The 19789-nt window shown below is 46.0% G+C and overlaps 8 protein-coding genes across 8 annotated transcripts; 4 read left to right on the top strand and 4 right to left on the bottom strand.

Moving 5' to 3' along the window:
- Positions 1-137: 137 nt before the first annotated feature.
- Positions 138-1746, top strand: BDV37DRAFT_290221 (sugar porter family MFS transporter; the record flags this gene model as incomplete). Its single annotated transcript, XM_032088669.1, has 2 exons — positions 138-224; positions 333-1746. 2 exons carry the CDS (start codon positions 138-140, stop codon positions 1737-1739), a joined length of 1494 nt encoding a protein of 497 aa, XP_031947359.1. The 3' UTR covers positions 1740-1746.
- A 2401-nt stretch (positions 1747-4147) lies between these two features.
- On the bottom strand, positions 4148-5801 carry BDV37DRAFT_277682 (cytochrome P450; the record flags this gene model as incomplete). Its single annotated transcript, XM_032085840.1, has 3 exons — positions 4148-4183; positions 4236-4380; positions 4432-5801. The coding sequence occupies 3 exons, from the start codon at positions 5799-5801 to the stop codon at positions 4148-4150; spliced, it is 1551 nt and encodes a 516-aa protein (XP_031947358.1).
- Positions 5802-7582: 1781 nt separating this feature from the next.
- On the bottom strand, positions 7583-7822 carry BDV37DRAFT_277681 (uncharacterized protein; the record flags this gene model as incomplete). Its single annotated transcript, XM_032085839.1, has 2 exons — positions 7583-7596; positions 7687-7822. The coding sequence occupies 2 exons, from the start codon at positions 7820-7822 to the stop codon at positions 7583-7585; spliced, it is 150 nt and encodes a 49-aa protein (XP_031947357.1).
- A 1318-nt stretch (positions 7823-9140) lies between these two features.
- Positions 9141-10138, top strand: BDV37DRAFT_3367 (GNAT family N-acetyltransferase). Its single transcript, XM_032090480.1, has 2 exons — positions 9141-9614; positions 9699-10138. Exons 1-2 carry the CDS (start codon positions 9290-9292, stop codon positions 10073-10075), a joined length of 702 nt encoding a protein of 233 aa, XP_031947356.1. The 5' UTR covers positions 9141-9289; the 3' UTR covers positions 10076-10138.
- Positions 10139-10216: 78 nt separating this feature from the next.
- Positions 10217-11902, bottom strand: BDV37DRAFT_290218 (histidine phosphatase family protein; the record flags this gene model as incomplete). The annotated part of the gene is made up of 4 exons (XM_032088668.1): positions 10217-10293; positions 10393-11060; positions 11124-11244; positions 11299-11902. The coding sequence occupies 4 exons, from the start codon at positions 11900-11902 to the stop codon at positions 10217-10219; spliced, it is 1470 nt and encodes a 489-aa protein (XP_031947355.1).
- Positions 11903-14898: 2996 nt separating this feature from the next.
- BDV37DRAFT_277678 (cytochrome P450) lies at positions 14899-15819 on the top strand (the record flags this gene model as incomplete). Its single annotated transcript, XM_032085838.1, has 1 exon — positions 14899-15819. The coding sequence occupies one exon, from the start codon at positions 14899-14901 to the stop codon at positions 15817-15819; it is 921 nt and encodes a 306-aa protein (XP_031947354.1).
- Positions 15820-16426: 607 nt separating this feature from the next.
- On the top strand, positions 16427-17500 carry tpcH (methyltransferase tpcH; the record flags this gene model as incomplete). The annotated part of the gene is made up of 4 exons (XM_032085837.1): positions 16427-16820; positions 16888-16926; positions 16990-17046; positions 17115-17500. 4 exons carry the CDS (start codon positions 16427-16429, stop codon positions 17498-17500), a joined length of 876 nt encoding a protein of 291 aa, XP_031947353.1.
- Positions 17501-18045: 545 nt separating this feature from the next.
- Positions 18046-19516, bottom strand: BDV37DRAFT_267610 (S-adenosyl-L-methionine-dependent methyltransferase; the record flags this gene model as incomplete). The annotated part of the gene is made up of 5 exons (XM_032084053.1): positions 18046-18356; positions 18423-18871; positions 18931-19045; positions 19100-19226; positions 19286-19516. The coding sequence occupies 5 exons, from the start codon at positions 19514-19516 to the stop codon at positions 18046-18048; spliced, it is 1233 nt and encodes a 410-aa protein (XP_031947352.1).
- Between the last annotated feature and the right edge of the window lie 273 nt (positions 19517-19789).

Below are 19789 nucleotides of genomic sequence, written 5' to 3'. Positions count from 1 at the left end.
AGTTACACTAAATCTAGTAATCTCCTTGCCCCAGAGATTTTTCCCCAATATGCGGGGGCCCGGATATAAATCTCTATCCTGCATATGTTGCGGAGTATACCTCGTGCTACAGTCCGGGGAGCTGCACGAAATACAAAATGCTTCAAGGGCAAGCGTTGCGTCTGGCACAGGTGCTTCTCATCGTCGCACCTGCATTCATATCCTACGGTTACAATCAAGCGGGTGTTGGGCCGCTCGCCACTTTGCAAACATGGTATGCATATTATTTTTTGTGCACGATCTACATTTGAATGAGAAGCTGACATCCCTCTTGGGTCCACACGTTCCCTGAGATCGACACAATCAACACCGACGGTACCGTCAAGGAACAAAACTCGACAAGAAAAGGCGCAGTTATCGCCTCCCTCCAGCTTGGGGCACTCCTGGGAGCGCTATCATGCACGTATCTTGGGGACCGTCTTGGCCGGCGCAAGACCCTTTTCCTCGCTGCTGTCATCGTCGTGATTGGCGAGCTGTTGGAAACATCAGCATACAAGATTGCTCAGCTTACCGTCGGGCGGGTTGTCCTAGGTATTGGTGTCGGACAACTTAGTGCCACTGTTCCTGTCTTCCAGGCGGAGTGCAGCTCGGCAAAGAACCGTGGGCAGCATGTGGTTGTTGATGGCATTTGCATGGTCCTAGGCTTTGTTCTGTGCAACTGGATCGATTTCGGACTGAGCAAGACAAGTGGTCAAATGCAGTTCCGTGTCCCTCTTGCTCTTTCCTTCCTCTTCCCACTGATTATCCTCGCCTCTGTGTTCTTTCTCCCGGAGTCCCCGCGCTGGCTGGTCTTGGTAGGCCGCCCAGGCGACGCCGCACGCAGTCTAGCAGCCTACAGGGGGCTCCCGGTAGAGGATGAAGCCATCCAAGCAGAAATTGCCAGCATCGAGTCCGCGTTAGAGCTAACTGAGCAATCTGGTCGTATCACACTGCGCGAAGTATTCTCTCGAACCAATGAAGACCGGCTTTTCTATCGTTTCACTCTATGCATGGCCATCCAATTCTTTCAACAAATGTGCGGCGGTAACCTAATCTCAACATATATTTCTACAATCTTCGAGCAGAATCTCAAACTCGGCAGTGACCTGTCTCGGATTCTAGCTTCCAGCGCACTAACATGGAAATTTCTATGCAATTTTATCCCATTCTTCGCAATCGACCGCCTCGGTCGTCGGAAGGTCTTTATATTCAGCGGCACAGGAATGTGCATCTGCATGACCGTATTGGCAGTCACAACCAGCTTCGATACCAGCAACAAGACCGCGTCGGTTCTTTCTGTGGCTTTTATCTGGCTGTTTAACCTATTCTACCCAATCGGGTTTTCGGGTGCAAACTTCCTGTATTGCACAGAGGTCGCCCCTATCCAATTACGCGTGGCCATGGCGTCCATATCTACGGCGAACAAGTGGCTATGGAACTTTATCGTGGTGATGATCACCCCTGTTGCGCTGGACACTATCGGTTATCAGTACTATATCGTGTACGCGGCTATTTCAGCTTGCATCCCCGTGTCGGTGTATCTCTTCTATCCTGAAACGATGGGCCGCAATCTCGAGTCCTTGAATCAGGTCTTTCGTGATGCCCCGTCTGTGTGGCATGTTGTGGCTATGGCGAAGGCTCTTCCCAAGGGGGATGTGTCTACCTTGGATATGGAGCGAGCAGAGAAGAAGCTGGATGCGGAGCAAAGGGAGTATGCATGACAATTCCCTACTAATGATTTCCCAGAAAGGACGTCTGGAGACTCGGAGCATGGCAGAATGAACGAGTGGAGGCATCGGCCTCCTCCCAGCACCGTTAACAGTACTACATATACAAGACTAAGAGTTCCAAGGGCCCAGCAAACTTGTATTTCAAAGATTAAATTGCATTATGATACGGCCTTCTTGATCTGTATTATAGAACAGATATATGAATTCTACAGACATCCTATAGTTTGTTGATCACGATAGTTAGTTGCAGACAGTTTTGTAATCTTATTATACATATTGCAGTACTGTTCTATTATGTAGTACAAATGCCATGTTGTCATCATCCTAAAATATCGCCCGGACGAGGGCCCAAAGGCAAAAATTGAAGCCAAGACACTAGACTTTCTTGCAAAATCTACTACTGGTACCAACATTGAAATCCCCGCCCCAAGACACATACGCGACTGGGTCGATCGTGATGGGCGATACTTTGCCCTGACCGAACGTATACAAGGCCAAACACTCGAGCAGGCGTGGCCGACATTATCAGAGTCCCAAAGAATATCCATTGCAGACCAGGTCGTCCAAGTTCGCAAACAACTTCGGTCTAATTTCACCTCTACTACTATGCAAAGTGTCGACCAAGGCCCTTGTTATCCGGGCTTACTATTTCTCGATACGGAACCATATGGGCCATTTCACTCTGACCTGGACCTCTGGATGCCCTTACCATGGCTTATAACAATATCCCTAAATATGTCTTCGAGAACTTGAAAAAGCACTTTCCAAAAAGTGAGCTGTTTGTGCTCACCCATTGTGACCTTAACTTAGGCGATATCATGGTTCGGAATGGACAGGTTGTTGGTATACTTGACTGGGAGTATGCTGCTTATCTTCCTGTCTGGTACGAGTATATCTCGGCGTCTTTTGCATTCACAGATATGGATGTACAATGGAAGAAGGTGTACATGGTGATGCATATGATGATGCAAGGGCTCTTTGGAAGGACCTGATCAGTCTGAAACAATATCCTAATCTGGATGAGAAAGGTAAAGAAGGCCTTGAGAGACTAGCATCAGCTTAGATTTTCTTGATGCCAAATCCATAACATTGCTAGTCTTTTTTTAGTAAGTATGATCTATGATCTCTCCTCTACCTTCCCTTTGGGTAATCTTCCTCATTATTCTTTTATCATAAATAATGATAGCTGCATTGGCATTTCGTATACTGACAACCTGATATGGAAAGTGAAAAGTTCTATGGATCGATCTTGATCCCTTTTTAAGATTCGTTAAGAAATACCGCTTGCTACCACTTAATCCTTTTTTCTCTATCCTCACTTTGTCTCATGGCAGGGGTTAATATGCAGTTTCCACAATTTTATTCTCTGAAACGTAGTGGCCTGGTTTCTCGATCCTGATACGGCAGATGGTGTGTGAATGTGATGATCGACTGTTCTTTTCTGTAGAAGCTTCTTGCCGGAATGAGGTCGCAGTATCAATTAACGCAAGGATCTTGGGGGGGGGGGGGGGGGGGGGCCTTTTGATACAGGACTACTGGATGCCAATCAGTTGAGTATTACCGATGTTACTATCGAAAAAATATATATATATTTAAAAGAATTAATCTATAGTACCTATATAATCTTTATATAATAATAAATAACCCTTTATGTAGTTGTTTTGCCCTTTTAGTCAAGAATTCAAGAATGTAACCTTTTATTAAGGCGCTTTGTTTTCATCAATCTTTAAGCACCATGTGATGTTTTCTTTTAGTTCCTGTATACTGGAAAATTACGAGATGAGGTATCATGAAAGTATTTATTATGGCTGAGATATTTCTGTTCTAAGGTACGATAACCCAAGAGATCGCTACTTGTAAATTCAATTGCTTCTTACCTACTTTGCAACCTAGGGTTGACCTATTCCTTATTGGGCTTGGTTTCATCTCCCTTGTAAACAGAGCATTTCTGGTCCTGGACCTACGAAACGTTGTCACGGTTAAGGCCAGGTTCTGGGATATGAAAGTCTAGTTGTCGTTAACCTTTCCAATCGACAGGATATTGAGATAGTTTACTTCTTCACTAGTCAGGCTATCTACGCGCGAAGCCAAGGGGAATATCGAAATTGCTTATCCGGACGCGTAGTAGAGTGGTTTGTGGGGTTAATCATCCTCCCATTTATCCGTCGGAAGAGGACTTTCATGTCTATGTGACATTTGAAGCGTAAGATAATAATACTGTAGTGCTAAAGCTAAGACGCAAGGTAGTCAGGCTATGCATAACGCCAACCATTTAGATTGAAGGGAATGGTTTGGATATGCTGGTGTGCAGGTCAGTCTATTGGAGTAGCGCTGCATGGCCTGTCTCGGTAGTTACATAGCAAGGTCCTCGTGCATCGTCATAATAACTCACACTGCGCTCACTGAGGCCTAAATTCAATTTGGCACTCGTGTTCCTGCCAAGGTTAGTGACCATACCGATCATCCATGTGCTTGGGGAGATCATACTCGCACGCCACTGCAGCCTTCATCATAGAAGACTTCAAAACGACTAGTGATGCCAGGAGAGATCTTGTCAAATCCAGCTCTAGTCTCAGTTGTATATTTGCGATAGAGCGCCGCCACAAATGTGGTCATTTCCGCCATGGCAAGACTGCAAAGGTAAGTAGTCGATCTTGATATTGCCTATTGAACGGTATCTTACTGCATTCCGATACACATCCTTCCACCGCTGGAGAAGGCCCAGAAAAATCTGTTCATTTGCGCGAGATCTTGAGACGAGTCGAGCCAGCGGTCTGGGTTAAATTTCAGCGGATCTATAAACACATCTGCGTTTCGGTGCAACGTATATGGTGAGATTGAAACGACGGTACGGGCGGGAACGAGATAACCGTCAATAGTGATAGCTTCAGGTGATGACCTTGGTTCAGATGCTGGCAGCGGTGCGAAGAGTCTGAGCGTTTCTTTGATAACTGCCTCTGCATAGGGCAATTTGTCCGCTGCTTCTACCCCAGGGATGCCATCCGCGTTGAGGTCTTTCTCAGAAAGACTCCGAGCTTCGTCGATAAGCTTTTGTTGAAACTTCTTGTGCTCAGGGCGAGAAAGCGACCAGATTGTGAACATCAGAGTATCGCTTGTGGTGTCAATGCCGCCATCGAGCTGATCTGCACATTCAGATGCAATATCGAGATCGTCCAAGCCGCCATCTTTCATGGTGTGATGGTGTTTCCAGAGCTTTGAGATAAGAGATGACTGTTCAGCCTTCTCAGCAAGTGAAGCATCCGCAAATCTCTGGAAAGCCTTGGTTGCGTGAAGTTTGATGCTTGTGTACGGAGTTGGTTTCTGCATCGGGTAGAATTGACGAGCAACGCAGCCGATGATTCCAGTCTGCGAGTATAGCCATGCTGTGAGTTTGGGATGATGGACAGTAAACCAAGAAAGTGTGCGACTACCGGTGGCGAGGATATCATGAAGAAGAGCACGGTCTTCCTTCATACCATCTAGACATGCCGTCTTCCCAAAATCACCATAGAGGAACTCCGTGATGTTATCTAAGGAAAAGTAATGTAAGGTGGTAAAGATGTTATGGGATCGGCCCTCTCTGTCCAGAAGTTCCATATACTTTCTAACCTTGGTTTCAATCATATGGGCGTTTCGTCCTTTGAGCATTGCAGATTTTGCATAGGCGTGAGCAAAGAGTTTCTTCCGTTCGCCATGCTGCTTCACCGTATTGAACGAGAACATGTTCTTCCGCCCGTATATCGCAAACATATGATAGAAGTTGGTCCTTTCAAAGCCGCTCCCTGCCCCATATATCGTGCGCAACGCAGACAGGCTGTTGAATGCCACTTCATTTGGACCGACGCGCACTACTGGACCGTATCTTTCATGAAGCTCATGTATCTTGCGTGTGCGAGTGCCCTTGTAGTCCTCGTATGCAAGTCTCCATTTGGTCAAGGCAAAGGACTTGGGTCCTGGGATTCGTGCAAGAGGGCTTGAGAACAGTGACCAGTAGATATAATACAGTAGAAAGGCTACACTGCCTGTAGCGATTGCAGCAACTGTGATGGTCATTTCAATGCAGATGGCAGTAGGTCACCTAGGATTTCTTCTAATTCAACTTCCTAGTCAAAGATCCCTGTCTCAGCTTCCCGTCTGTGTAATAGCATACGGCGGTCAGCGGCATCATTTAATATAGCCGGCATTTGGTTGGACAGGATTGATATTCTTGGGTTGAAGGAAAATGATATGGTGACGCAGAGAGCAGCTGTAGGGGCGGTTAGGAACGGATGCATGCGGGGTGATAGTCAAGCACGCCGTATCATTTTCAAGATATCATCTTCTCCAACCTAATCGTATTCGGACCCCGCACGCCATGAGGTTCTATATTGCGGAGATATGCAACTGGACTCCGATAACGGACCAAGAGGATTATAGTTTGCAAATTTGTACTGAGTAGTGCTTGTATCAGTCTGGGGTGGAACTTTTGTTCTCATGCACGCGGATTCACCATGCAATGAGAGCACCAGACAACATCCTTATATATGACATGGACCTTTAAGATAGGCGAGCGTAATTCTGAAGGCGGGCCTTGGGGTGTCGAAAACTTAATTAAATCTTATTGACCATCGTCTCCAAGATACAGTTGGCCGACCTCGGAGATCCCAATATGAGAGGCACAGTAAATCGATAGATTTGTCGTCCAGACCTTGGCAATGTACCTCGAAAGAGTAAATGATCCCACTAACCAGTCAGATCATTCATATACTAAGCAAGGGAAGATTGAATGTTTCACAACGGCTCGAGAATACCCCGAAGACAGTCCTATCCCCCACCGGTCGATAGGACCGTGGTTGATATCCAATGAGTCAACGCACTAGTAAGTAATTCCTGCATGCCTCATATTGGGACCTGGAATGATATAACAATACCCTACATCTTTTCATTCTTTATGACTCCACGGACAATGAAACGAAAGCCTGTGATATCCTTGTCGCCGGCTGGGAATGCTGCTTAGTAGTTTATTTATTCCTAGCGAGTCCTTCGTAGGTAACTATACGCCATATTCTTCCTTCTCTCCCAACCTCCCGGACGTAATAGACTGAGGGCCAGAGGTGAACTAAGCTATAGTCAGGTATTTTGTCGATTTCAAAGACAAACCCATTCGACTAATCGCTCATTTCGCTCGCCTGGAAAGACCAAGCACCAGAAATCCACGAATGGTTCATCAGGACTCTATTACCACAATAAGTAATAACTACCTCAGACTGGCCAATAAACCCAGGTGCGTGACACATCCGCCGTCTACATTTGCCGGCCTAACACATTAACTGCCGGACCACAGAAGCAGCTGAAAATCTAGCTCAAGAGATCCTGCATCAAACTCCTTCATAGATTCTCCGGTCTCTTTTTCATAGAACATACCGTTGCTTTTCTGGTCAATATTTTTGTCGTTGGCCAGGATTGCCATACAAGGTCTCTTTAGGTCCCAGGAGTCGCCGGAAGTTTGAGATAATGCAAGGATCTTACTGGACTGTCTTTCTATTCAATGAGTCCAATTTCATTTGCCCGCCACTGAGGGATGAATGTAAAACATCCATATGAGTATCAGTAATACAAGGTATAGCTTCTTACGTGCTCAAGGGTGCAAAGGATAAGCTTGTGGTCGTGATATCCTGTTAGATTCCCCAAATCTCTATTTATAACGCATAGAGTAATGTTCTTGTATAACAAAGCAGTGTGTAAAGTCAATCAATTCTATTAACAATTTAACCAAGACAAAGTCCGAGCATGAATCAAGAAGCTAGGAGCCATTCCGAGCCCACATCATTGTTACTGTACTGAGACAAAAACGATTAGGCACTAGCATCTGCTCAAGGTCAGTGATAAAGTAGGCGACAGCCTATGCTAGACTACTAACCTCGCACCACAGATCGCTATCCAAAGTGGACGCCAGCACCGGCGCCCACGCCGATATTTGCGGCCACCTCAGCATCAGCATCAGCGTTCGCACCAACGTGGATTCCGAAGGGTTCAGCGACCGCAAAGACGGCGAGTAAAGCTGTCGCAAGAGCGGAGACAAGCGTGAATTGCATCTTGTAAATTGAAAAGCGGCTCTGTATGCGTTGCTTCAGTCTTCTACTATATCATCACCGTAGCGACAAAATCTCGGGCCTACCTACTCTTTAGACTGAGGCGTTAGGGAAAGGTAGATGAGTATGAACAGGTCGGTAGACTGATTGTTCGGATGAGAGATGGATGAGACAAAAGTATATCTAAATGGGAGATTAGAGGCATTTTTATACCTTTTTCCTCATATGAGTTGGCCCATATTTGAGATCAGGTAGCGACATCCAGGAGCGTAGATGACTTGGGATCTGATACCGCGGACTAAAGTTTATCATCGCATCATTTTCGGTATTATAGCAATGGAAGTGGAAAGATCTTCGCTGTGCAATGTGAAAGGGAGACGTCGAGGTTGCTGTCTCAATTTTCAGGTAGCGTATCTTGACTCAAATTTCGGACAATAACTAAGAAGCCGAGAATATTCAAGAATCCGACCGTCGAAGTCCATTACATTCAGCAGCACTCTTACCATGCCATTTTCCGTATGCTTATCTCCAAGTATGGTCAATCAAGATTAGGGATTGCGTCTGTTGCTCTGAGTTTGAGAACAATGCCAATCTCGGTCCATATTTGAAACATCTTTTGTCAATTCTCGTATATACTCCTTTTTCCATTTGTATTTTTTTTTTCTTACCGTGTTGACATTTTTCATTTTATGCATGCACAATGGACACTGTGTCTTGGAAGTTTCTTCTAAAATTATTTACTTCGGTTATAGTTATAGCAGCCTATCTTGAGCCTCTGCCACAGTCAGACCCACTGCAACTGCGTATTTGCCCCTGTATCGTGGACATCTAATCGGAATGATTCACTCCTCTGCTGCTGCTTTTTATTTTCCTCGTACCTCGCACGTACTATGTTCCATCTCATTCGAGGTTTTCTAAAGGATGTTAGGGTCTATATGCTTGAGCTTGGGTTTCTACCGGGTATATATTACTTTTCAGCACCTCCTTGTACATGGTCAACCTAACATACTTGGCGACCTTAAAGTAAGCTCTGTGACATAATGATCTGAAACTGATAGGATTGGAGCAGCGTTTCAACCATTGGCAATTTGCTACCATGGCCTACTATCCCCAACCACCAAAACTGCGTCGCCGAACATGGCAATAGACAGGCAACCACGTCACTTCCGAATTGGCAAGTACAACCCCCTACTTATAACCTGGGGAAAGAGCACCATCCCGAGAAATTCGCGATAATGAACGTGTTGTCGAGACATAGATCGTGGTTGCCTTCGGGGTTCGGACGACTTTTCATGCTTTGCCACACGACCGGATCTCGGTAGTCGGGGCTTGGCTGCAACCCTGCATCGCAATAAATACATTGATGCGTCACCGTTCTCTATCGCTGAAAGAAGAGCGACATTTGGTTAAATCGAGTTCACTTTGGAGATCTATACTTGAACCACGACATAGGCCTTCAAAACATTATCGATGGCATCCAATCTCACGCTGCATCGAGTGACCACTCTCGAAGAGTTGGAACCGCTATATCACATCGGAGCAGACGCCTTCGGAGATGACCCATGTATGAACTGGTTCTACCCCGGAGGTCGCGACCATCCCGAGGATTTTGTTGTGCTATGGAAGCACATTCTGCAGATGGAGTTCTTCGACAAGGGGAAGTTTATTCTTGCGGCCACGATCCAAGATCACAACGATGACACACGTCCGGGCAGAGTAGTAGGATTTGCGGTATGGGAACGAAATGGGGTTTGCGATGCAGCCAGGAGCTGGCAGGGGACTAGCCTTTCCAAAAGTAGGTCGTTGGATCTCTGAGACCTTATTTCATAGATATCATCGTTTGTATGTTTCGGGACTAAGGAATGCATGTCTAATTCAGAGCTGAAACGAGTAAATGTCAACCTAAAGATCGCTTATACGTTTCATCTGGACACACCGAAACGATCCATATCCTGGCCAAAGCTGAACCACTATCAACGTGAGCTCAAGTCAGCTAAGGCTAGTCAACCGACCGAGTCGTGGTACCTAAGCATCTTGGCCGTCAGCTCAAAGGCCCAGGGCCAAGGCGTCGGAAGGAAGTTACTTCAATGGGGAATTGATCGGTCGGAGGAAGAGCGTATTCCAGCTACTTTGGTAGCAACTCACGCAGGCCTTCATTTGTATGAAAGTACGGGGTTTGAACGCACCGGTTGGTTGTTTTTTGATGATGAACGGCAGAAACAAACCATCATGCGGAGAGATACAAGGTTGACTTGATTCATTTATGGCTTATACAATATTACACACGTGAACTAGACCCTCAATTGTATTCATTTTTCTGATTTTCTTAATCCTCTTGGAGCCGATAAGCGACGTATCAAGCATCCAAACAACAATAGCTTCTACGTTGTATCCTTATTATTCAGGTCGCCCGTCTCCAACTTGATGACCAGGCTTGAAGTTTCCATAGCACGCCTGTTGATACATGGCTTTTTCTTTAAGCATGGGCACCGCATTTAGAAAATGAGCGACCTTACAGAACCCATTCATTGAATGCTCACATCCGACTAAGTCGGAGATGGGAAGTGGGGCACCATTCAACACGAAGCGGATATAGTCGGTTGTGTTTTCTGTATCGGACAGGTCTGGATTCACATAAAGAGTGCTATCTAACACCTCGACTCTGGTTTCCTCGGGACAAGTCCAGACTTCGGAGATCAGGCGTGCTCCAAAAGGTGCCACCTTGTTCAACCGAAACTCCCGCGGGACGGCATGAGCTACCGTTGAAGGCATACCCCTTGGCCCGTAGTTGAAGTACTGGAGCCCCAGGGCAGTAATGGTACCGATAATGACTTTGTCATGTGTCATGTCCATATACAGTGGCTGGTGTAACGGAAATGTCGCGGCGTCGCTATCATAGGTAGTGTTAATACTGGTATCGCTTGAAGTGATCAATTTTTCTTCAAGCCTGGCAGCAAGCTCGAGAAGATATCCGATCCCCTGCGCTCGTCCCGTAGGGGAGCCAAATGCAGATGCCCCGTAAAGCCGCATATCAAGGTTATACGCGAAGTCGGCCCATTCTTGTTCGGTAAAGAGGTGACAGAATGATGAGCTACCTAACGTTGCGTATTCATAGGGGCAAAGGTTCATCATAGCCAAAATATCAGAAGTGGTTAAATTGAAGCCATCCGGGAAGTACTTCTTTAGCCGGGCGAGGGGGTCTTTAATCATCGTGGGAATGAATTTCTCTGATGCATGTGTCCTGTAAGTGCATTAGAATTTCGACTCAAATGCCCATGTACGAGACTCTTGATATTCTCTGTACCCTTCTTTTAGATCACCCGAGCAGGAATGTTCGGCCGCAAGTGTGTTATTTAAACCGTCCCCCTCAGGGATCACCACGAGATTGTACGATGTATTGGCATGGCCGGGACCGAAAAAGCCAGCTATCAAATCAGTAACTTAGCTCAATGCACAACATGGCTATTAGATGGACTGACTTAGCCACCACCTCGCACTCTCCAAAATCCGCTGCTTATTCGTGGTTCTAAATATTGGCTTCGGCCTGCGAGTGCCATTTGGATACACATTTAACTCTGGATCCCAGACAGCCATTCCAGGAGGCGCTCGATACAACATGCGTCCATACTTCGACCATATATCAGCCCCGGAGCGTGCCTCTGTTGCAGCACCCGTGGCAAGCAAGATATCGCGACCGAGGAGATACTTCCAATTCTGTAGAAAGGCCAACGGTCCTGTGCCTACAGATACATCATGCTCGCTGTTATAGTTCTTCAGCTTCTTGCTGAATCTCTCCATTCCCTCTCCATCAAACCAGGCGGACTCAGGATAACGCTCTGCATGTCTATGCAAAACATGAACTTGCGATAGCTCGCAGCCACGGGGTACGCCCTTCGGGACTCCGAATCCATCGGCTTCCTTGTAGGGACTGAGATTTGCCCAGCGGCTAGTTATATCAAAGCCGGAATAGTATGCAGTACTTGTTGGTGCGGGAGTCGTGGCTGAAGAGCTTGATGAAGGTGTATCGCGAGTGAATGCCAGGAGGGTAGCCAGTACAATTTGTAGGTTTAACATGTGGATCATTTCTCCTCTCGTCTTTCGTGTTGTGGTTCATATGGAGCAAGGAAATGGGGAATCGCATCAACGGGAGGAAACTCCCGCCAGACGTCATAATATATTCACGTCATCGGCTCTCGGAGCGGGAGCGAAACAGAACCGATATAGGGCTTCGAGTCTCATATGGTCAAAGTGGCCAGGTAGAAGCGAACAAAAACAAGACAAAAGCAGAACGTAAATTAATTCACAGATTGAATCGAAGATTATTGACGTTCAAAATTAATACTAGTAGGTGTTCCGTACAGCTCTTGGTCTCTTGAAGATGCAAGAATATATATATTATTTAGGAAAATCATTGCAAGGCATCATGTTCACATTCTGGGAGCACCGACACATAAAAGTGCCCTATTGAACTTCAAATGGAACTAGAAATTTGGAGTACTTATCTCACTCAAGCGCTGCAGTCAAACTTTCTTGGACAATGGTGTGTTGACATATGTGGTATCTACCTTCGACAATCAGGACGCACCTGCCACTTGCTCTCATCGTGCTCTGCCCAGATGACATTGATTTTTGTACAAGATGGACATCATTTGCGTGAGGGCAATAATAGCCAGAGCCAAGATTATAAAGCCTTAACATAGAGGATGGATAGGACGGCAGCCACAGTGATGACTTGAAGGTAGGGGGGAAAGACATATGGATCAATAGTTCTATGATAGCTTGAAGCCAACTAACTGACTACGGCCTCTGCAAATGATGAAGAAGTCAATTCCCTCACCAATTCCCTTTTCCTAGACCTCTTGGTACTAATATGGAACAATTGCATTTTTCCGCGTCCGTGACTCCATTAACCCATAAGCACCCGTACGATCCTGCACAATGACTAGTTCAATTCGATAGAGACGGCGTGTAGTATCCTTGGTCCTCTTTCTTTTATCGCCGCCTCATCTCAATACAAGAAATGATATATTATCATACACACAATAGCCAATGCAGGCATTCTGTACGATTTACAGTCACAAGCAAGCTGCTACAAACTAACACCTGTCAATACAGAAGGCCTAGAACTGGCCGGCTTACCTCAAGGCTGGATCATAGATTGGAAGGTCAGCTGTGTGCACATGGTATAGGTCTAGATGGGCCGTTTATATTGCAAGGTAGGGATTTCATGGAATCTAGTAGGACTTCCTACTAGTCTTTTCTTTTCCTGCTTCTTAAAGCTCGTATAGACTAGTTTGAATCCCTACAAGAGTTGCATACTTGTGAAGTAATGTACTGCACTTAACATATCATGTCGGATGCATTGGCCTCTGATGTCACCTTGAGCATTGTCAATGAGACCAACGGTGCAACGCAAATCATCCGGCAGTCTGACAAGGATAATATGGGCCCACAGAGTTGACACTGGAAACCTTAAACTAGATGTTGTGCAACTCTGCATTCTTGAGATTACATACAAGGGTACCCAGCAGCCTGATACGCATGTTCCAGTGTTGTCCAAAGGCTGAGATAGTGATTATCTGAGGTGTTAACAGGGCTTATGGTGACGCGATTGATTGTGATTCTAATCGAGACTAACCACACAGGGTTCTCACATGCAGATACGAAGCAACACCTGCACTAGGAAGGCAATGGCAACTTCCCGAGTACTACATCCCAGTCAATTGAGGTGTAATCTGCAGCATGGTCAGGCTTATCCACGTAATTACCACCACCCTATTCCATGTCATGCATAGTACAAGGAGAATTGTAAGATGGCCGCATAACGGACCCTGCTCCTAAAGCTTTGAGACATCGGTAAAAGAGTTAGTCGAATATCAAATTTAGACATGGCGAAAAAGAGTGAGTTAGGCGTGCAGCGAGAGAAATGATCTTTTTTCGAAAGACCTTTCCTTCCTACAAGCGTTGCATATTTGTACGTACCACTGCGTGTACGCTTGAGAGAGAACACTGAGCAGTCGGCATTTGATATTGCACTCCTATGACGATGGCCATTTTATCAACATTTGAGATGCGCCACTGGGCAGAATGTGGCGTCTACTTTATGCTGGTTACCTTTGGAGTGGTTGTTTTGTTTGCTCTGATTGTTCTGACGTCTGACTATGTGGACGGCTGGCTAAGGAGAAGGGCTTTGGGTGACATTCCTTTTGTAGATGAGGGAAGCAATATGAGCGCACGTTTGAGATGGTATAGCCTGAGGTTTGACGCTGAGAAAGAGTATGCCAAAGCATATAAACAGGTAGGTCAATGTTTAATGTCTAAACTTTCAATTGGAAATGCTGAACCAATATCCATCTAACACATATGCAGTACAGCAAGGCAGGCAAACCATACGCGACAAGAGTCCAGAGCAATGATCATGGTATCGTACTTCCCTTGAATTCGGCCAGGGAATATCGTGCCTATCCGAATGATCAACTAAGCTTTTTGCATGCATTGTCAGAGGTAATAGTCTGAGACTTGCTAGGGATGGGTACTATGTTCTAACCAAAAGATGCAGTTCGCCGATCAGTACATGCATACAAATGTGACAGATAGGACGCCCGTTCACACAGTACATTATTGCAATAACACTAATACGCTAAGTATGATTTGGCCGTTTCGGCTATAGAGGTACATCATATTATTGGCAAGCACTAAACCGCCTTTATAGGCCGATTTCATGGGGCTATGGTTAATGCAATAGATAAGACTTTGCCATTGACCATTGACAATACGACAGCAGGTGGTAAATGACACATGCAAGTTGTATAGACCCTCACTAATCTAACGCAGTAGAGTGGAAGCAATTGAACGTATTTAACACTATCGTTACATTATGCTCAACGGTTGTGATGTCTGTACTGCTTGGGCAGGAGTTCTGCATGGATATATCTCTAATACAGGCTATGAGCATGTACAATGCTACGGTGATGCCCAGCTGCTATGAACGCACTAGCTATCCCCGTGTTCTCCGGCCATTTGTATGGCGCCTTTCGCCCCCCTGTCGTGCAATGAAGTCACATTTTTCAAAGGCAAAGATGAGGCTGATGCCAGAGATAAAGCGCCGTATTGATATTGCGCAGCCAAACAAAGGGCGGATAGGAAACGATGGCCCGGCGTCCCTCTTGGATGGTCTCATTGAGACAGCATTCGAAAAAGGCATTTTGAATCGAAATAGCAATCGCCAAGATGATGACCAGCAGGTTGATTTGTTGGCCGAGGAGATCATCCTTTATCATTTTGAACTCTCCTCCCCCATTGCATTTTTCGTAATCTTCAAATTGTACGCTGTCATTAACCACATGGAATACTTGGCTCCTCTCAGAGAGGAGGTTAGCGAGGCTGTCAAACAGTCTGGTGGAAGATTGACACTCGATACACTGAAGCATGCCCCAAAGTTGGAGAGCTTTTCCAGGGAAACATGTCGTTTGTACGATATTTCATGTTGTGAGTTTCCCCAGCTGCACCTAACTTTCATCGATTTGCTCTGCCCAATTCACCACATAACTACTGACGTGGAAACCCGTTCTCTAGTAACCAGCTTCCGCCGGGTGATGAAACCAGTTCACCTGGAGTCTATAAACCTATCTTTAAACCCAGGCACCATAATCATGTCCCCGGGTAGAGATGTCCATCTTGACCCAGATCATTATGAAAACCCGACCACATTTGATGGCTACCGCTTCTACGATGCCAGCCGCGGAATCTGCACTCCGCATATATCGACTACCTCCCCGACGTTCCTCACGTTCTCTCATGGAATAAGTGCTTGTCCAGCGCGAGTGCTTGCGACTCAAATCTCTCGAACCATCTTTATCATGTTCCTTCTCAAATATGATGTGGAGCTTGCGCACGAAGAGATGCCAGCCTATGGCATCACTAATGGGCCAGTGTATCTCCCTAATCCGTCGATCATGATGCGCGTAAGGCTTCGCCAGAAAGACGCGTTAGGACCGTAAGAATTTGTCTCAAATATTTGTTTTTAGTCATATTTGAAGTTCCTGGCTTGAAGTCTGGTGCTGGTAGAGAGGAGTAGCCATGTGGACGTGGGCTTTGCAAAAGCGTGACCTGCTTTTTGGAATCAATGCTGTTTCACATATTGCAATTTTACTGCCTTCCATTTAATACGCACCCAGGTGGTCCACCTTTGGTTTTGGGTAATAATAGGGTATCTAAAAGTAGGATATGCGTGTTCGTTCGATATCGATACATAGCTGGGCGTTGTCAAGATAACAAGTCCAGTATTCTGGGTATTTCGATGACAGGCGAGCACTGGTGGAATCAGTGCCACCAGAATGGCAATGCAGTTTGAGTCGCGTATATGCAAAATGTACAGGGATTGTATACTGTTAGGTAACACAGCAGACCACTACGTGAATTGCAATGCTGACCTCGTACCATGAGCAATGGCCTATGCTTGGCTGGCAAGAGAGACTGGAATATAAACCATTGCTCCTGGTGAAAGATAATATTCATCTTCCCCCCACACCCCCTAACATTTTTGCCTTGAATAATTCTTCCCCCTTAAGTCTGTAACATACCTAGCCAATCATCATTTATTTAATCATGCATGAAGCTCTGACCATAGATCCGCCCGCTTCGCAGAATGTTCATGACAGCCGCTTTGCCGCCCTGTACGAATTAGGCGGCGGGATTACAGAGCTCTTTGCGAAAGAGCTGATATTGCAGTCAGGCTTGGCCCTGTCCAGTCAGGAGCCTTTAGTGATTCTTGACAATGCTTGTGGCACGGGGGCCGTTTCAAGTGTCCTTCATCGTACCATTGGCAGCGACAAGAAAGGTAACTGGCAGTTGACCTGTGGCGATAGGTCAGACAGTATGCTTTATTATACTAGACAGAAGATGCTACAGGAAGAATGGCATAATACCGAAGTGAAGATCGTGAATGCACAAGACACTCGTCTACCAAGTGCACATTACACTCATGTGTTTACAGCCTTTGGTAAGTAGATAGTGCGAACATGGGCAAAGGAAATGACATTTCACAGTGTTGACTAACGAGGTTTCAGCTTTCAATCTCTTTCCGGACGATATTTCTGCTATGAAAGGTAGCCGGGTTGCTAATCTCTGTTGAGCGCGACAGGCACGATTTTACTAATGGGTTCGTACAGAATGCGTCAGAATACTTCAGCCTCGTGGCATCCTGGCAGTTTCCACGTGGAAGAGCAGTAAGTCACTAACTTATATGCTTATCTGATTATGCATAAATGCTAATACGTGGTATCTATGAGCGAAGCCATCTGGGTTTGCACGCTTACTGCTGCCATGGCCAGCTTACCCGGAAATCTTCCAGCTCCGTCGGAGAAAGAGATTAATGGACTATACAACCTTGGCTGGGACGAGGAGTCTTCTGTGCAAACTAGGTTCGAGCAAGCCGGGCTTAGTAACATCCAAGTCAGAACGGTGAGAAAGGAACGCTTATTCCCTATGGGCCAGTTTGTTGAAAGTTGCACCGTCCTTATTCCCATGATCGTCAACACTTTCTGGACGCAGGATCAGCGACGCCAGCATGTGTCCGAGTTGCCACTGGCAATTCGTCGCTACGCCGAAGGAAAATTCGGAATGGATGGATTGGCTTCCCTCGAAGCTGAAGCTATCATTGCAACAGGCCGTAAATCTTGACTTGGAAGGTTTAAAATTTGGATCTAGTATCTATTATTTATTTACGGTGTGATTTTTAACACAGCTTGGTGACATCCAGGCCGTATTTATCGAACTCGTTCAATTGCAATGCTCGCACATATGTGGAGCTACCTAATAAAATGAATAGAGGAAGATTGATTTTAGGGCCTAAGGTAGAGAGCCATAAACTTCAGATACCATTTTGCCTTAGCAGAACTGTTCAATAAGACTGAACACTTCATGCCGTTAGGCAAATTGTTTCCTATCTTGGCGGTGGGACAATACCCTTCTGGAGATTGATTGAATATGGCCGCCATGTACTCATGCCATGTCACCTTCTCAATCCTTTGAAGTCGAGCTTGTAGTAAGCCTTACAGTCTTCTATCCTCTAAACAGATTCCACAATACCGTAGCGTGGATATTGGACAATCAAGAGTGCCTGCCTATAATAATCGAAGCTGTAAATTAAGGAACAAATGAAACTAACAGTCACTTAGAATAGAAACCCCATCCTTCATTCAATAGTTTGATAAAAGAAATTATGATTATTTGATCCAGGCCTCAAGGAGACCGTGGCAGTTTCCAGGAATTTGATAAACTTCCTTGAGTTTAAGTCCGGCCGAATCAAGAACTTCATTCCACTCCTTCAATGTTCTCTGTTTCGCACCGAGGTTCATCATTATCATATCCATCCATGCTTCCTCAGTACCGGGGTTGGTATCAGGAACTATGATTTCCTCAATCAGAAGCCGGGACTTTTCTGGCCGCATTGCTGCGGCGACGTTCCTCAGGATCTCGACAATACTCTCCTGAGGCCAGTTGTGGAGACAGCGGCGTATAAGGTAGGTAAGAGCTCCTGATGGAGAGAGGTCTGGTTATGCTGGAAGCGCTACATGTACCATTTTAGAAGAGAATATCTTACCTCGAACAGGTTGATCCTGAGAGAAATCACATGCCATCTTCTCAATCCTGTCGCCAAGTGAACCTGCAGCTTGGATTACATGCGCCTGATCCTGAAGAATGAATCTACCAGCCAGATCACCGCAGTGAGACCAGATGCGCGAGATTCCTTTCCCAGTGCCGCCCCCGATATCCACCACAACCACTGTTGTAGGGGTGGGATCCAGGCTTGATAGACTTTCCCAGGGGAAGAGGTCAATCATCCACAACTCGGTCATTGCCTGAAATGTCATACCTACATTGAAAGATGCCATTCTTGTAGGCCGTTCAGACAGGTATTCCCACATGCTCTTGCCATTCGTATCGTGAGCATAGGTGTACGGATTATTACTAGTCGATGTTGGCTCCCTCCATGAATTGCGCTTCAGGAATTCATGCATCTTAATATGGGCTGGCATATGCTCATCCATTCTAGGGTCGTTCTATGTCAACACACGATGAGCGTGGGTGTTAATCAGATGAGCACTTACGCAAAACGAAACATGCCTCGAATTTCAGGTTTGAGGTAGGCTTCTGAGGACGGAGTATGTCTGTATTGACCCGGTCCAGTCTCCTCAAAAAGCGCGGAGTTCCTCATTAATCGAGCTAGCTTGCAGTTAGCTAATCGGCAAATATCTTAGAACACAGTGCGCCGTGCACCTAGCAGAGTCTCGTCGACCTTCAGCTCTTCCGCAAGATTCCTTGTACCCCGGGACTCCTTGCCGGTTGGAAGCGCTTCGAATACCCCCATCTCCAGCAATGACCGGGCACATGCTAAATGGGCTGTCTGACAAAATGCATTAGCGGCAACGGTGATATGGCAGACACTAGGGGGGCCAGTCTTACCCGTTCAAAGCAAGTGGCGACTGTATCGATTGGACCCTGCGCGGTCTGGAGGAACTTGGAGGCCTCCATTACGAGGTTATCATGCGCGATCTGATTGGCACTAATGCCCTTTATACTTCCGTCGTGGTGAGTAAGAAGTCTTTCCTGGCATTCATTCGCGGCAGCATTGAGTCTCTTCAGGGCGGCTGTAATTGATTGCAAATACCAATCCGTCTGTTGAGGAACGTCCATGATCGCGGAATTATTCTGAGTTCAGATAGATCAGGTCTGCGCAAGAAGTAGCCCGCGTTCGGGGTATTGGTAAGTAGTATGAAAGAGAATCTAAATAAGTCGACATGTTTGGACCTCAAAGAAAGATTAGTTCCAGATAGCCATATGTCTATCATAACATTTCCTGGATCATTCTAGAAATCAGCCGACTACGTATGATACCTCACATGTGCGACTACTGAGATGCGTATATGACACGATACATTGGTCCATTTAGAAATTTAAACGATCGTC

This window comes from Aspergillus pseudonomiae (assembly GCF_009193645.1).
Source record: "Aspergillus pseudonomiae strain CBS 119388 unplaced genomic scaffold BDV37scaffold_1, whole genome shotgun sequence".
Classification (NCBI taxonomy): domain Eukaryota; kingdom Fungi; phylum Ascomycota; class Eurotiomycetes; order Eurotiales; family Aspergillaceae; genus Aspergillus; species Aspergillus pseudonomiae.
This window is presented reverse-complemented; position numbering and strand designations above follow the sequence as displayed.

Coding starts and splice junctions, on each gene's coding strand:
- BDV37DRAFT_3367 (XM_032090480.1), top strand. CDS start 9,290: ATGGCATCCAATCTCACGCTGCATCGAGTGACCACTCTCGAAGAGTTG. Junction 9,615..9,698: donor GGGGACTAGCCTTTCCAAAA/GTAGGTCGTTGG, acceptor TGTCTAATTCAG/AGCTGAAACGAGTAAATGTC.